This window comes from Rousettus aegyptiacus, unplaced genomic scaffold (assembly GCF_014176215.1).
Source record: "Rousettus aegyptiacus isolate mRouAeg1 unplaced genomic scaffold, mRouAeg1.p scaffold_m13_p_8, whole genome shotgun sequence".
NCBI classification, from domain to species: domain Eukaryota; kingdom Metazoa; phylum Chordata; class Mammalia; order Chiroptera; family Pteropodidae; genus Rousettus; species Rousettus aegyptiacus.
In genome coordinates, this window is record NW_023416311.1 from 92,779,124 (window position 1) to 92,797,133 (window position 18,010).

General features: G+C 43.5%; 1 protein-coding gene across 3 annotated transcripts in view; it reads left to right on the top strand.

Moving 5' to 3' along the window:
- The window catches only part of AGXT2 (alanine--glyoxylate aminotransferase 2), a 37,360-nt gene extending 30,852 nt beyond the window's left edge, over positions 1-6,508 (top strand). For all 3 annotated transcript variants that reach the window (XM_016142434.2, XM_016142431.2, XM_016142432.2), the window contains 2 exons: positions 2,109-2,207; positions 5,907-6,508. In XM_016142434.2, coding sequence (XP_015997920.2) covers positions 2,109-2,207; positions 5,907-6,014 — 207 coding nt within the window. In that variant the 3' untranslated portion in view covers positions 6,015-6,508. The remainder of the gene's footprint in view (positions 1-2,108; positions 2,208-5,906) is intronic.
- The last annotated feature ends 11,502 nt before the right edge of the window (positions 6,509-18,010 follow it).

The following is an 18,010-nucleotide window of genomic DNA, read 5'->3' on the forward strand; positions in this document are numbered from 1 at the left end:
CCTTCTCTCTTCTTATTTCTAATGTCAAGTCTTTTTGATTCTTTCTTTGCCAGGTCTCCCAAATTCTTCCCTTTGTTTCTACTGTGACCCCTACCTCCACATAATAGGAAACGGTTCCTATCGTCCATCCAAGCAAAGCTTAGATTCTCTGAGTCGAGCAACAGCAGGAGAATCTTAGCACAGAGAGAATAGTCAGACTGACCCCTTCACCCTCACTCTTGTCCACGGGGATCCAGCTTTCCCTGAAGCGACTTCTTGCTCTTTTATCTTACCACATCATCCTACTTTAGGAGAATGGATGCTCAATTCTTCTAATATTTTAACCTGACTATGGATATAAGACTCTTTCATTAATACCACACAGCAGAGCCAGTACAAAGCTGGAATGTTTAAACAAGATTTTAAAGCTAAGGGAAGACAACAGGAAACTAAAAGGAATATAAGACTAGACCTTCTGGCTCACCAGCCATAACATACTTACCTCCAGCTTGTGACCTAGTCGGGAGTTGTTTAAAAGCTCAGAAGAATCCATCCTAGTCCTCAGCCCAGGAGCTCTCACACACATCATAGACTCCTCAAAGTCCAGACTCCACAGAGGAAAGTGTGACGAGCTGGGAGGGGTTCTCCCCTTTCTCACTATTCTAAACCCAATTTCTGCGTGCTCTAAGATGGATGAACAAAGACATTCAATAGAACTTGATCTGTTCTGGCGCAACATCAAAATCTTCCCAAATGGTGCATGATGACATTTCAGGATCAATGAGAAGATCCTAGTCCTTTCCCCCACCCCAGGTCCTTCATAATCTAGAAGTCTGAAAGCTTGAATATTATTTTCCTTATCATAAAGCTTTAAGACAGACAAAAAATGCAAACATCTCTGGGATGTCCAATTTCATCCAATGCCCAGAATCCAACATTTGGCCAGGAATGGAAGATTTGGGTAAACGATTGGGTCAGAAGTTGGTGGGCGGGAGGGGAATGGATACTAAAGCCGAGGGGGAGAGTGGGCAGGAAGTCCTGGGGAGACGGGGAGAATAACAAAGCTGGGAGCTCTGGAGAGAGCCCTCCTCTGCCTTATAAGGCAGGGGCTGCTGCCCCATGCGTCAAGATCATGCCTTGTGCATCTGAAACCAGAGAGCCAGACCTGGTGCTGATGCTCACACAGCTGTGCTACAGAAAAGACACCAGTGGTGTTGACAGTACTCAGTAGTTCTCAGCCCGGTCACCTGAGGAGCATTTTACAGACACAGATGCCTATGCCCTGATGCAAATATTCTAATGCGATAACCCTAGTGAGGGGACCAAACACCTGTAGTTCGAAAAGGCTTCCAGGTAATGTCAACACACAGTCAGACTAAATTAGAGAGAGGGACACTAGTCCTCACAGACTCAGAAGACAGGAGGCACAGAAAGGGAGCGAGCGCCCAGCCTAATGTCACCACAGGGGTGCTGGCACGTCGGGGGCCCCCAGGTAGAGACAAACTTCTGGTGACCCAAAACAGCCTCTGGGTTCCCAAGACACTTACCACTCCTAACCCTGGAGCAGATTCCGTTCTGGAGAGAGAGTAAATCCACATGCAGAGAAGATGAGGACAAATGGGCCCACCCCAGCTGCCTAGGCTGGGCCGGGAAAGCACAGCTGGTCATGCCGTTGTGCAACTTCTGAACCATCACTTGGACTTTGAAATGAGCTCTCTACGTGGGAAAAACAAAGTGAAGAGCTGAGGAGAATTTCTGCACAAATAAAACAGGCTCCGAATGCAGCTATTAAAGAACTAAGCTCCCAGGGTAGCCTGAGCAAAGCCAAGATTCGCGCCGGCTGTCTGCTTTCAACTTCGTCTTGTTTTTGGGAATTTGAGATGAATTGGGATAAAAATGTATCTTTAATATTATTAATAATAAATGTTATTAATGTTTAATAGCACCCCACCAAAAAAAAAAAAATCCAGTTCAACAATTAACAGCTTTATTCAATTACACAGAGAGAGAGAGAGATTAAAAGGGAGAAAAGAGCTTTGACTGCTTGAGTTGCTTTTGTCTTCTCTTGGAAATAATGTATTTAATCATTCAAATACCAAGTAGGGAATATTTTCTAAATGTATTTACAGATAAGCTGCCAGCCTCTTCCCAGTGAAGAAGTAAGTCAAATCCATGAGGACTGCAAAGACATGGGACTTCTAATTGGCAGAGGTGGCATTTTTTCTCAGGTAAGAGAAAGGTTGCTCCCCATCTATCACTTTACATGGGCATCTGCCTGATGTCCCAACGCCGGTCACTTTTCTTCACGGCTATGCTGATGGACCCAGCCCCACTTCATCTAGGTACCGTGAGTGCTCTGATAGTTTCAAAAGAAAGTGGCAATGAAGTCTTCAGGACACAAGGGGGCGCTGTGTTCAAATGATTTAGTTCCTGCAGTTTTGTGGGGACTAAACAGAGAGAATCTAACAAGGCATAAACGAGATGTACAGACAAACCAGAGGATTTGCAATACAGGTCATAATAGAGTCATAACAGTCATGCAGTAAATAGTTTGTCTCATGTATGAGTTAATTCTAACCCCTGCAAGAGCAATCCTAGTGTTCCTACCCTGAGCCCTGAGCTCTGACTTTGCAAACACTGAACCTGCTACAACTGACTGCAGCTGTAGCTGGGAGCAACCTAACAGCGTTGGCAGGTCAAGGTGACCCTACAGGGAAGATGGGAGACTACCCTGGCTGGGCCCCTGATGCAGATTTTGAAATCAGCCACTCCCAGAACGCTTAACCCTCAGGCTGGGAGATGCAGAGATCAAGCTCTCTATGCTCCCTTGCAAGGAATGCCATAAGGCTCCACAGTCCGGACTCTGGTGTCAGCCTGCCCTGTGGACATGGGCTACTGCAGCCAGTAGTAAAGCAATCTGCCCCCTGATCCCTCGTACAGCAGGACTGGCTCTGGGGCCCAGAGTTAAGACTTAGGGTAACTTCTGCTCTTCTTCTGATGTGTTCTTGTCCTTTGTCATCTTTCATTCCCATTTTAAATGTTAGTCATTCTTCCCTCCTCCATTCCTGTAGCTCTCTATTTCAGTGCACACCCTCGCTTCGCAGTTCTCAGAGAAAATGGAAGCTACTAGGCAAGATCTTTATATAAACTCACATGTGCCCATATCGATGTCTCACCCCCTTTCCTGAAGTGTCACTTCTGTTCAGATGTAGATCTTCCACCTGCACTCTTGACCCTGGACACTCCCTCCACCTTCATTCGCTCAGGCAGATATCGTTGTTCTCTAGAATCTGCAACATTTCCTCAGCTTCTCCTCCACCCTAAACAAATAGTCCTAATGCTCTCCCAGTCCAAACCAAACCGTACCCACACAAAACCAGAATGAGTACTTTTGCTGGGACATGCACAGTGAGGTTTTTTTTTTTTTTTTTTTCCTCATCTTGGTCACAAATATCTTTCTGTTCAAGTCAAAGCCATGGTTAAAAATCCTAAAATGTGCAACTTACGGACATAAAACAATGAATTCTTTACTTGCTTACTTGTTCCTTAGTAATCTGGCAAACACTTAAATGCTAAGTGGTAGTTGCTACACTGGATACAAAGGCTGCAATGATAAGATCTGGCTAAGCTGAGCCTTAAACAATGAAATAAACATTCCACGAACAAGGAGAACCATTGCAAGGTGCAAAGAGCTACACACACACACATACACTGGTGTGCTTGGAGCACATTGCTTGAGGCACTGAGTGGGAATAATAAGCCTCGCTGCTTGTCAGGGTTTGTTCTAAACGCTTCACATGTATTGACTCATTTAATGTTCTCGACAAGTCTATGAGACGAGTACTATTATTATCCTTATTTTATAGAGGAAGAAAAAGAGACACAGAGGTTAAGTAAATATCCAAGTCACACAGCTTCTAAGCGGCAGAACTAGGACCCAAACTCAGGCGGTCTGATTTCTGAGTCTGTCCTCAGAGGAGGATAAGCCTGAGGAGACAAGACCGGAGGCAGGTAGTCCAGGTAGGGGCTGATGATGCTGTTTGAACTCGAGCAGTAGTGGTAATGATAGAGGAGACATTCTGCGAACAATTCCGGAAGTGAAGTAAATGCATAGAACTTGGATGTTAAGAATGAGGGAGAATCAAGGATGAATCCCTCACCTCTAACTTGGTTTAAGGAGAGCGAGGCTGAGTCCAGCTTCGAATAGGCTCCAATTAAGGGTTTTGCGGACATCTGTTTCTACAAACAAGTTGGTGGCTCGGAGGAAAGGATTGAAGTGAAGATCACGGTATAGGAGTCATCAGCATATAAGTGGTGACATGAGGACATCTCCTGGAAAGTATGTCTGGATGAAAAGTGCATGAGATGAGGCTAGAAACCTGTACACCCACGCTCAAAGGGCGGGTGGAAGAAAAGAGGCTGGGGGGTGACAAAATGAAGGACGGGGAGGTGTGAGAAGAGCTAGGGACGTGTGGAATCATGGATGCGAGAAAGGAGAGGTTCAGGAAGAGGAAGGGACTGAACTGCCAAATGCAGCAGAGAAGGCCAGGAAGGGCGGGTGGAAACATGCCACTGGATTCTGCACGTAGGAGGTCGCTAGCAACTCTAGCTATAGTGGTGTCAGAGGTGGATCAGGACAGAAACCAGACTGTGGCAGGTTAAGATGTGAACAGAGGAAGGGTAGAGTGAAAAAAAAATGATAGCCAATAAACATCAACCAGTCTTTTTAGTAAGTTTGGATGAAAGGAGAGCCTGGGATTTGCATGGTAGCTAGAAGGAACCAGGGAGAGGCACCAGATTCTTATTTCCTGTGGTTTGGGTTTGGGTTACGAGAGCTTAACTCTGCTCATTCATATGCTGAGGAGACACTGAAGATGCAAGAGAACCCGGGGTTGTTTCCCAGAGTGAAAGTGATGGGCACGGGTGGAAAATTTGGAGCCGAACAGTAGAGACGCCTCGTTCTCTGAACTCTTGGGCCAGGATGCAAGAACGGATGTGGGAGCAAACAAGTTTATGGGAAGCTCTTGCCTGACAGCTTTGAAAAGCATGAGGCAAGATCATCCACGAAATAGAGTGAGAGGCGTGGGAGTTGAGCGAGGAAATTGAGAAGAATGATAAAGGTTTAGAATGGGGAAGGAAACCGACAGAGCACAAGAAACATTTAGGGGCTCGGCAGAAGTTAGAGGCCCTGCATACCTAGCAGCGTCAGTCTGCACAGCAGTGCGATTCTTGCTTCGAACTTCTCAGCTACCTACCTATGTTGGCGCGTCAGCGAGGGCTGGGACGTTGAGCGTGGGTGCAGAAGCAGAAGGGTGGCAATGCAAGCCAAGTGAGGGGGCAGGTGAGAGAGTAGTTCAAGCAGCCATGTGCTCGGAGCTGGGTAGGAAAAAAAGAAAAGATCTGAGTGGGGCGATAGAGAACGGAGGGACAAGGAGACAGAAGTTTTCGTGAAAAGGGCAGATGTAACAGGAATCAGAAATTGGATTATTCCTAGTGAAGAGGAGGCTCATGGTGCTGGCCTTAGGCGTGAATGGATGCGAGGGGTGGAGAAGAAGATTGTGGGATTCGTGGCAAGCAGGAAGCTGAGATGCTAGTTTGTTGTGTGTCGTACACACAGACGCGGAGGCCACCCTCAGTGATGTCAACAATGCAGTGTAGATAGGTACGTAGGACCTCAGCAAAGACAGGAAGGACCAAGAGGTGAGCAGATGACCGAAAGGAAAAGCAGCAGAGCGCGATGGTACCAGAATTTTCAGGAGGCCGGCGGGGTACATGCCCTGGGTACAGCATTAGTAGAGAGAAGGAGAGAGAAGGAGACCAATCCATGAGGGAAATATAAGAAATGTCATAAAAGCAAGGTTTTGGAGTCTCCCCAGTCATATGTTACTCTATGACAATTGTTGCTCTGTTTTCCTTTGTCTCCTCAGACGTTCCGCATTGCACCCTCCATGTGCATCAGTAAAACAGATGCCGATTTTGCAGTGGAAGTGTTTCGTTCTGTGTTGATCCGACACATGGAGAGAAAAGCTAAATAAAAATAAACAAATAAATAAAAAAACAAAAAAGAAAAACAACGTAAAAAACCTGCACGGCTCAAGAACTTCCCACTTATGTCTAAGGGCTGATTTGAGGAATTCCAGAACCACCGGTGCAAGCTGTAAAAGTTGACTACCGACCAGCCGTATTTGTTAACAGAGCTCCTGATATGTTGAGCAACCCAGCCGCCCGGAAGGGATCGCTATCATCGGCACAGAGAAAAGTCCTAATTAGTCTAGGTTAATTATGGTCAGTTGACTCCCCTTTGCAATGATCGGCTTGTGCATGATATGGGATGTATTATGAGGCAACGAATCCTGGAGGAAAGCCTTTTGGTGCAGGTGGCTACAGGGAAAGGTTTCCTCAGCCTTCACACTTCCTCGCTGGAGGAGATGTTTTCTCCTTGCATGTCATAACAGGGCTGCTCCGGCCACGTCAGCCTCATGTTGGTGCTGCTCGATACATGGGACAATAAATTCACTGTATTCCACAAGCCTTTATGATTTAAGTCTTCTATGATTGCAGCCATTAGGATCTTGCAAAATGACATAGTAAATACCCCCAAATCCTTTAACTCCTTTCAAATATCCATCAGAGACTTCTCCTCCATTTCTGGAGTCATCATCCCATCCTGGACTAAACCCTCATTATTCCCACTGCAATAGTCTCTGATGAGAAAATTTACCAAACTTTAGTCATTAGAATGTACATTCATTCGTGTTTTTTCCCATATTGTATACCACCTGTCTTAGAACCGACTTAATATTTGTCCTTCATTTGACTTGTTTCACTTTGATGTTTAGAAAGTAACCTTTCTATTATAAAATAAATAAAAAATCAGTATTACTTATCCTAATTGGAAAATGATCATAAAAATAGAGTGAACACTAAGCAATGTAATTCTAATGAGAGCCGGTTACTTGCAGCTGTTCTCGGCCTGAGGCTAGTTCTCTCTCTGTTCAAAAGGAAGAGTAGAGAGTATTTGAGGGGTATTGTTAAAAGATACTGGCAAAGTGCGACCCTCTCCTTAACACAAACAAAAGAGGGTCCACAGAACTGAAAGCAAAATAGCTTCCTCAACATGCAATGCAACTGGAAGCTGTGTCTCAGTTTGGAGCCGGGTCCTAAAGGTCTGCGCCCTGAGGTGTCTGCACCCCTAACACATCCTACACCTCACTGCCAGATTTGTCTCCCACTGGTATTGACTTAAACATGACATCCTTTGCACGAAACCTTCCAGTTGCTCCTCATCGTTCCCTGAGTAAGATCAAACCCGCTTTTACCAAGGGGCTCAGTGCCCTCCAGTGCTCAATAGCCAAATACAGCAAACACTTTAGAGTGCTCTGTTTCCACACAGTAGAAAGGTCACTGGGTTAAGAGCCAAATGACCTGAATTCTAAACTCAGTTCTTCCACTTACTTGCTACAGATGACCTTCGGCAAGCTTTTAACTTCTTTTAACCTCATTTTGTTCTCATATCAATACTTAGCTTTCCTACATGCTGAGTTATCTTGGGGATCGAATGAGGTAATGGATGTAAAAGTGCTTCGCAAACTAATGAACTAAGTAAAATAGAAATTTCTCCCCTTCAAGCTACATTTCTCTTCTTTCCTTCACTATAAAATCTCCCAAAGGGCAATTTTGGGGCTCCATTTATACTTTCTTGCCTCCTCGTCTCTGCCTCAGTCACTAGGATCTCATTTCTGCCTCCCATTTCTTGGAAGCTGCCTACTCAAAAGGCCTCCAGAGACTTCCTTATGGCCAAAACTTAGTGTTTCCTTTGAACGTTCTTTACAACTGCTCCTTCTTGAATAAGGTTTCCTCGGCTTCTGCAGTGTGGTCTCTTCTATGTCAGATGGCTCCTCTTCAGTCTCCTTCCTGATGACTCCTTTGCTGTGAGGTTCGGTCCCGGGCCATCTCTTCTTTCATGCTACAATCTCTCCCCATAAGGCAACCCCATCCACTTTGGAAATTTCACCTGTCTTGATTATGTTGATCAACTTACAGATATTCACCTTAGTCACAACCTTTTTTCCGAGCCCTACCCCAAGATTCTAGCTGGTGGGACGCATTCATTTGGCTGTCACGAGGACAAATTAAGTACAAATTAAGTATTTCTAACACAAACACTTTGAATATCTCTCCTCCAATGAATCCCTGCTTGATTAATGGTGTCCATTGTCTCAGGCTTATACTTTAGGTCATTATTCTCCTCTGAGTTATTTTTTTGCCCTTCGTATGACTAAGCCTCACGAATATTTTCTCCAGCATAATTGTTCCCATGTATATACCAAAGCTGCCTTAATTTGGGCCATCATCATCTCTCCTAAGTTATTGGAACTGCCTCCTAAATGGCATCTTGGACTACTTCTCAATCCATCCTCTACACTGATACCAAAGTCGCTTACTAAAAGGAGATATATATATATATATATATATATATATATATATATATGATCACATCTCTTATCACTTGAAAACTTCGAGGGCTCCCTATTGTCTGTGGAACGAAGTCCAAACGCCAACAATTACGGCACTGAAGAGCCTTCGCAACCTTCCCCGAACCACTTTTCCAGCTTAACTGCTGCTGTGCTTTCCAGGTCGTGCATGCTGGCTCTGTGCTCCTGCAGTTCACTCGACCTAGAATGTCCTTCCCTTTCTTTCTGTCATTGGAAACTATGGGGTCAGGGAGATAGAACAAGAAAGCCAACTCCTACCTCTTAGGTACGCTTCAAGGCCTTCCCACTTTTAATATTTCTTTCCTTTTAAGATAAAAGAAAAAAGGAAGAACATTAAACATAAAATTTACGGTAACCATTTAAGAATTCAGTAAAATAGGAAGAAGAAACAATGAAATACAAATGGAAAACCAAACAAAAACAAAGTTTTAATGTTTAGACCAAGGTCCTGCCAGTGAGAGCCAGAACACACTCTCGAGACTGAAGGATTTCATTGCTTGGATAAATTCAGAGGACATATTCCTTGTGGCTTCCTGAGTCCTACAGGATCTCGTCGTGTATACCCTAACGGTATTCTCTGTTAGTGTCTCACCTCCTGGGGCCATTGTGGAGTAAAAGTCAGGGACGGAATTCTGAAAGGCGGCCAGGCGGTGGGTTTCATTCCTTGACCATGCAGGTCGCATGGCTCTATCCGAGTGCCTGTGGAGCAGGGCGAACTGCTCCTCTTTCTTAATGAGCTGTTGGGGATTTCAGATGCGACGGCCATCAGAGACGTGGAGCAAGAAAGGCAAAAGCGGTGACCTACGAGCGTGTATTTGCTTCTCCGGCCAGTTTATAAGCATGATGGTTTCCTCCTCCTTCCCATGTGGAACCGTGGGCAGGAGTTTCGCGCCACCGTTTCTCTCCCTTCCATTTTCTGCTCTCCCCACAGGAGGTGGGATGTCAGCCAGCTTACATAAGGCAAGGAGCCCGCATTCTTGCCAAGCTTTTTTTTTTTTTTACTTCCTTTCTTGTTAAAACTGTCTAAAGTAAAGATAATGAGCACTCAGCTCAAGTAAACTTTTCTCCACACAAGAAACATATCCATAGTTAATCATGTGATTAGAAGATAACATTACAATGTTGGCAACTATTGAAAAACCCTTGGAATGGCAATCCACTCAGAAGGGAGTAATTAAAAAAAAAAGTCACATCGAGCTTTGGTTAGACCATAAATAATTAATATTATAAATAGATGTAAAATAACACATAAATTGGTAATACAGTAAGAAACTATGCTCTTATTTGTGTTATAAATCTCCATCTTTTACATCAGTGTAGTTTTTACTCTCCAGTAATTCAAGCTAACCTCAAATTGTATGGAAAGACTTAACTCCTCTCCTACCTTTAAATCTCACCTAAATCTCACCTTCCCTGCAAAGAACAACAAAAGAATACTGAGAAACGTCACAACATTGGCCACGTCATCATCAGGGAATTCACGCCAGAGCATCAGAGTCACTGTTCAGAAGCAGGTTTAAGGTGGACGGCCCTGCATCAGCAAACTGCTCTGGGTTAAAGTCGAAGCCTCACTTCCAACGGAGGTACAAACAGTAAGAATGGCTCCATTTTGCCCCATTAAAAATGGAGATAGGAGAATACCAAGTACCCTCACCACAAATTACCTCAACAAAAGCAACCACCTAACTTAGTAGGAGTGAAGACATAGAAACAAACGCTTAATTTAACCAATCCCTTTATGTTTAATTAAAATAAAAGTAGGCGAATCTGGGTCTGACTGGTGGCAGACGTAAGAAGTGTTTGGTTGAACTGAAGGCCTTGTGCTTGTCATTCACGCTGGAAAATAGCCCGTGAAAAGAGATGTCAGGAGCACAGTTGAATCAAGAACCAGTTAGCCAATGTCACCCAATAATTTCAATTAAAAAGAAATTAAGGGGTTCTCTCAACATCACATAAATAGTATTAAAGCTGGTGCAAGCACCTAAAAAAAAGAGAGAGAGAGAGAGAGAGAGAGAACCAGTTGGGGCAGGTCATCGCAGACAGCAACCAAAAAAACCTTGAACTTTTAATTAAATGGGACCACACACGGCAATGTCGGAAGCCTGCACAAGCTCTCCTGTTGATTTGTTTCAGGCAAATTAACCTCACTGCGATGAAGGTTCCTTGGGTCCAAAAACAGGATAATGTAATCTCATGAAAACCTTGTGAGAGTGTGAATAAGAAAATACATGGGCTGCTGGTCCGTTAATACGAACTCTTCCTGAGGGTCGCTTTCCTTTGACACGGAACTTCCGTGGCTCTCACCCTCTTGAGCTAATGCTTATTCTTGTGTGTACATCTTACCTCCCTGACCAGACACTAAACTACAGGCAGGGCCACCTTGTCTTCTCTATCCTCGCATACTTAAGGCCTAATGCAGAAGTCCTCGCAGAGAGGCAGAAACGAAATCCTAACAGTGCTGTGTGCATTTCATCCATAGATGCCACAATGTCACCAACAGGTGGAGGCAGGAATTAGCCCATCCGAAATAAACGATTAGCCATCCGATATGGCTTTTGTATGTGACTACGTGTGTGTGTTCGAAAACATATATATTTAGAATATATATAGGTAATATATATTTAGAAACATGCATAATATAGGTAACTAAAACATATATAATATATAAATAAACATGTACTTAAACTCTCACGCATTGGTTTTTGTTTAGTTTGCTCCCCAATAGTGGCGTATCCCAGAGATTTTTACCTTGACTTTTTCTTTCCCCCTCTCTGTTTAATTTATCTGGGTGATTTCATCTATTATCCATGATGGCTTTACTATTTAGATGCGAAGGATTCTCAAACCTACGTCCAGGGATACCTCCCCCTGGCTTACTGACGCACATGTCAGCAACTCCTTCAACATCTTTCCTGGGGGCCTGCTGCATTCTCTTCCTCCTCCCTGGAGTGCACATGCTCTCCTGGCCTCAGAAGGCATTACTGGAGCCAATTGCCTTCTCGTTGTAAGTGCCTGGTGCCAATCCTTCCCCCACCGCCCAAGCCAGTCTCCCAAACTTCTGATTCTGCTTGCCTTCCTGCCATCCCTTTGTGTTGCTCTGTTTACCTGCTGACCACAGCTTTCTTTCCTCCCCTAACTGCCCCAGCTCTGGTGGTCATGGCTGATAGGGAGTTTCGTCGCTGGCCCTGGCACACTTTGGGCCTTCTTTTGTCCTGCTCATTGCTCTGTTCCCTCCCTTCTCACGTCGCCCAGACTACAGTCAATACCTCATCCTTATCCATGCAAGAGTTAATCGGTAGTGTTTCTGTTATCCAAATCTTTCTCTGTCTTAAGCTAAAAGCCCAACTTGCAGGCATCATTGATTGCTGCTTGAAGCAAAATTTTAAAAAGCAAGAGGTAGGAGGAGTGGAAATAATGCCAGAAATAAAATATTTTTAGGGTTTTTTTTCTTCCTGTGATTGTACTGGGGGTGAGGAACATCAATATGGTAAGTGAACTCTAACATAGGTGTCATTATAAACCAGTGTTCCCGCTAAACTGGTCTCCAACTAGCTCCGTTAGGCACCACCACCTGCCAGGACTGGTGCAGGGGCCTGATCCATGCTCCTTGGGTGGTCCTGTGCCAGTTCTACCTCCCTGGACAGGAGGTCCTCTTTATCCTCGGCAGCATTCCTGGAATCAACTCCTAGACCCTGGGAGCTGCCTCCAGTAAACTCCTTGTTTTTTTGAGTGTTTTTTTTTTTTGTTTTTTGTTTTTATGTTTTGTGTTTTGTTTTGTTTTAGCAAACATCCCACCCTCCATCCTCTTTTCAACAGGGAGCTTCTTCCCTTCCCAGGAGCACTGCTTTCCTCTACCTGTCCATCTTTTCTCATACTTCTTCAAGCAGGATCTTTACGCCCAGAACCAACTCCTCCCTTACTCCTCTCACCCTTCCAGAGGGATTGGAGAGAGAGCTGGTAGGTGTTAGTACAAGGAAGCGAAATTGTATTTTCATTCAATCCTTTGAATGCAGCAAAGAAAGGGAAGAAAACAGTTCAGCTTCTTTATTAAAGTTTTGAAGATTAAGATTTTGCTACTCTTAAAAATATCATTCAGAAATTCATGCTGTCTAGGTGCACAATTTTAAAAGAATATATTTAAAAAAAAAAAAAAGAACGAAATTAGAGGACTCACTTCCTGATTTCAAAAAAAAAAAAAAAAAGCTATAGTAATTGAAACAATGTGGTAGTAACAGAAGGACAGACATAGAAACAATGGAATAAAATAGAAAGCTCAGAAATAAACCCTTGCATATATGGTCAATTGATTTTTAACAAGGATGCAAAGGCTTTTCAATGAAAAAAAGAATAACCTTTCAGCAAAGGGTGCTGGGGAAACCGGATACCTACATGCAAAAGAATGAAGTTGGTCCTTTCCCTTACAACATACAAAAGTAACCCAAAATGGATTAAAGACTTAAACTTAAGAGCTAAAACTACAAAACTCAGAAAAAAAATAGGTAAAAATCTTCATGATGTCAAATTTGATAACAATTTCTTTGATATGGCAACAAAAGAAAAAATAGATAAGTTGGGCCTATTTAAAATTAAAAACCATTGTGCATCAAAGGGCACTATCAAGAGAATAATAAAACAGCTCACAGTATGGGATAATAGAGCTAAATAGCCAGAATATATAAAGAACTCCTACAACTCAACGACAATAAAACAACCCAATTCAAAAATGAGCAAAGGACTTGAATAGACATTTCTTCAAAGATGATATACAAATGGCCAACAAGCACATGAAAAAAAAAATGCTAAACATCATTGGTCACTAGGGAAATGAGAATCAAAACCACAATAAGATACCACTTATACTATTAGTTATAACATTAGGATGTCTATTACTAAAAGAAAAAGAACAGAGAAGAACACATGTAGGTTAGGCTATGGAGAAATAGAAGCCTTGTGCATTGCTGGTGGGAATGTTTTCCATTATGGAAAACAGTATAGTAGCTCCCCCAAAAAGTTAAATATAGAATTGCCATATAAGCCAGCAATCCCACTTCTGGGTATATATCCAAAAGAAATAAAAGCAGGGATTCAAGCAGATATTTGCACAACTGTGTTCATAGCAGCATAATTCATAGTAGCCAAAAGTGGCAGTGACTCAAATGCCATCTTTGGATAAATGAATAAACCAAACATGGTACATGCACGCATATGTATTGTTTTTAAATGGTATTGTTTTTAAAATAAAAGAAATTCTGACACACACTGCGACATGGATGAACCTTGAAAACACTATGCTAAGTGAAATGAGCCAGTAACAAAAGGACAAAGGGTTCCACTTATGTGAGGTAACTGGGGAAGGCAAATTCATAGAGACGGAAAGTACAGTAGAGGCCGAGAGTTGGGCGGAGTGGGAAATGGGAAATTATTGTTTAATAGGTTCAGAGTTTCTGATCGGGATGATAAAAATGTTCTTAAAATGGATAGTGGTGGTAGTTGTGCAACATTGTGAATGTAAACAATTGTACATTTAACATGATTAAAATGCTTAATTTTACAATTTTTGAAATTTTTGGAAAGAATATATTCACACATAGGGGACCTTTCTTCCGGCAAGGATAGAGTGAAAAATTAAGATGGAGATTTAGATTGCATGAGTGACTATGATAACAGAGATTTAGTTGTTTTAAATTAAATAAGCTCACTTCTCCGTATGTAGGTGAGAAAGAAGTGTTCACCGCGGCACAAAGCATTGACGTCTTTTCTTCACGTATGGGCTTCCGGATACCAGACGTTGGTCTCAAGCCCTTCTTGGAACAAGAGAAGGTACCAACACACACATAAGTAAGTGTAAGCACCAGCAGCAGTGCCAGGACACTGTCCACTGGGCGCCATGGCCGAAGTAGGCGGAGAATCTCCTCTCTGAAGCAAGTTCTCTGATCTGCAAAACGAGCGGGTTGAACTAGATTGATAAACTTGAAGGTCCACATCAGCTTCAGCTTTTCGCTACTCTCTTAAATTAAAAAAAAAAAAAAAAAAAGCGGAAGTGCACAGTAAAAGGACTTCCAGTAAGTCTTTCTTGGAGACAGAACTGAAGTGAGCTCTGGAAGGACCTGAGCTTGGTGATTCGGGGTGCTGCAGTCTTGTTCGGCCCCGAGTTCTCAGGTCTCCTGGCAAACAGGCATGTTCCTAAGGGGCTGTACAAAATGCTGGAATGGTGCTAATGATGTGGGAAACTGGAAAGTGAGTCTCACAGACCTGGGAATGCGGAAGACTTTCTATCCTGGAAAGCGTCAATAAACATCTCAGGCTTCTTGTGAATGCTCCACGCCAGGCATTGGCCAGGCACCGAGCAAGCCGCGATAGATCCGATAAATCCATACTAATCACGGTTTCTCTGTATTCTACCAGCCAATCTACTACTCTTAGATTACATTGTTTTTTTATCCAATGAGGAAGTGCTTTTGGCACGTAAGTTAAGTCCCAAGCACAAATGATACGTGATTCAGACGAAGGAGAAATTTCACTTAATGAGTTTACTATGCATTCAAAATAAATTAATAAAACTTTAGATATTAAAGCTTCCACCGGGATAATGGATCAATCCCTAAAATTCCAAAATTGACTAATTTAAAATGTATAATATTATTAGTGTCTCCTCCCCAAGGGCCAATAACTTTGGGGGAGGGCATTGCTGCATTCTCTCCTGAGCTGTGGCTGTGCTGATAGGATGACCAAGAATTAAACTTGAGGTTAATGAAATTAAAAAAAAAATAAGCCCTGGGTCTAACAAGCTGAAGTTTCCATTTGAAAATGGATCATGGAGTCTAAATAGACACTATTCTGGAAATAAACACTATGTACAGCTGATAGGAAATTCCAAAATTAAAAAAAGGATACAGTGAAAAGGAACCCCCAGCCCTTACCTCTTCTCCCTATCACCTGGCTCACCTGGCCAGGGCGGACACCTTTGTGGGCCCTCAACCAGGACGATCGTAAATGCATTATGTTTTTTTTTTTTAAAAAAACTTAACATTATATCTTACAGATCATTTTGTAGTTTACATAGTAATTTATTAGCTCTTCATGGATATTTAAGTTATTTAGTTATTTTTACCAAAAAAAAAAAAAAGTTACAATTAAAATCCTTCTATACTGGTGTGATTATATCTCCAGGATACATTTCTGGAATTGTCATTTTTGACTTGAGGATTATATACATTTGTAATTCTTATAGCTTGCCTGTTTTCTACACCCCCTCAACAGGGGATGTTTTCAAGTTTCTTGAATTTTGCAGTCTCATAAGTGAAAAACGCTATCTTTGGCCTGTGTACTTTGATTTTCCTTATATGAGTGAGGCTGAGCACACTTTTTTAAAGTACCGTGTGACTCCATGACTTGCTGCTGCCAAGGCCTGAGGCACTGCTGTTCTCCTTGCAGTCTTTGTTGTGGTTGTTGTTGTCAAAAGTAGCCAAAGTTAGTTCTTATTATCTGTGGCAAAACCACTTCCCTATTACAAATTATAATTGCAAAAGGTCCCCTAGGACTGCCGAGCTTAGGGAGCCCACTCTAGAGCACTGATACCGGGTTTTTCCCCACCTGGGCTCTAAACCAACCGAGAGAAAATGGATTCAAGCAGATACGCATCTAAATATCAGCTTTGTTACCCATCAGTTGAAGGTGCGTGGCAACAATGGCTTCCTAGTACTAAACCGCAGGTTTTGAGAAGAAGACCTGCCAATCACAGCTGCGGACCTGCCAATCACAGCAGCCCTGCGCAGCTACGGGCCTCGCCGCCCCTGTTCCCACCCTCCCTGCAAGGTCGCAGACTTACTGCTGTGCTCCGCTCACTGTGGGCCTGAACGGACAAGGACACCGGCACTCCACAGACACTCGAGTCACCCGAAGAAGGGAAGCAGAGAGCCTTGTCACCCACGCGAGTTCCTCTTCTGAACTCACCAAATAACCCCGCACTGTCTTCTAGAGCGGGCCGGTCGGACGTATAGGGGCAGAGAAGCTGAACAGATCTGTGCAGCAGGCTGGCCGATTGGTGTTTCACCCCCATAATTTGTACTAGTGTAATGCTGCTTTGAGTCTGCCTCCTATAAAGCATAGGAGGGTTTGAGAAGAATATTAGAAAGCTAGTAAATTTCCTTCTTTAGGAAAATAGAATTGGATGCTTCCCCAACCCCAGAGCTGTGTGATTTCACTTTGGAAGGGCCATGTTGATACTGATGGAGGAACTTGTGTTCCATCCAGAGACTGACGGAGAACACTGGGCTAGCACATACCTCACAGTTTGGATATTCAGGCGTTTTTGATGGTTCAACTGCTCATCAAATGTGAAGAGAATAAGTGAGGGTCCGTCTTCTGTTGATGGGGACGTGAGCATGCTCATTGCATGGCTTCGAGTTGTGTAAACGCAGCCAGGACTTGGCTCCCCTCAGCGACAGTGCCTGTTGGAATTGTCCCATTGGCACAGATGCGAGTGGAATAACACTAGGATTCAGCATTTAAAATATCCAGCAAGTGGTTTGCTGACGATGCCCATGTATTTCCACTGAGCATAATGCAGCGAGCGGCCTGAGCTGTCATCACAGTCTGCTCTCTCTGTGCGTTCTCTGAATGTGGCTTGCTTCAGTTCAGGAAGGATTTCTTAAGCACGGACTGTGATTTCAGCACTTCTGCCAGGTATGGTAGAAGACAGAGATGGAGGGCAGAGCTCCTATCTCCCTTCAAAGAGTTTATAGTCCAATGGAAGCTCAAGAGCTGTCAGCAGGGCAGTTGTGCACCAGGCTGAGTACTTAGTGCTTCACAGTCATTATCACTTCGGTCCTTAAAACAAGCCTTTGAGTTAGGTGCCCGTGGTAGGCAGCATGACACACCTCCTGCCCCAAAGATGTCTACATTTTAATCCCTGAAATACATGAATGTTTCCTCATGTGGCAAAAAGGACTTTGCCAAAGTGATTAGGGTAAGGATCTTGAGATGGGAAGATGATCCCAGATGATCCAGGGGGGGCCAATATAATCACAGGGCTCTTTCTAAGTGGAAGAAGGAGGTCGGAGTCAGAGTAGATGTGACAGCCAGCCATCGCTGGCTCTGAAAATGGTGGGCGAGGCCACAAGCCAAGGAATCAAGGTGGCCTCTCGATGCTGGAACAGGCAAGGAAACAGATTCTCCCCGAGAGCCCCTGGAAGGAAACAGCTCTGCTGGCCACCTGACTATAACCCAACGAGACCCATTTTGGACTTCTGACCTCCAGAACTGTGAGAATAAATCTGTGTTGTTTCAAGTCATCCAGTTTGTGGATACACTATACAGCAGTTATAGGAAACAATACAATACTATTCCCCCATTTTCTCAGTGACGTTAAGTACTTCACTGAAGGTCACATCCTTGTGAGTGTCAGAGCTGGGGTTCAGATGCAAGGCCGTTGACTCGCAAAGCCCAAGTTCTTTTCTCTGAAGTACACAGTCCTCCACTCAACAGGGAACAGTTTGGTGAATTACTGTACAACACAGGCAGCCTAGCGGCAAATG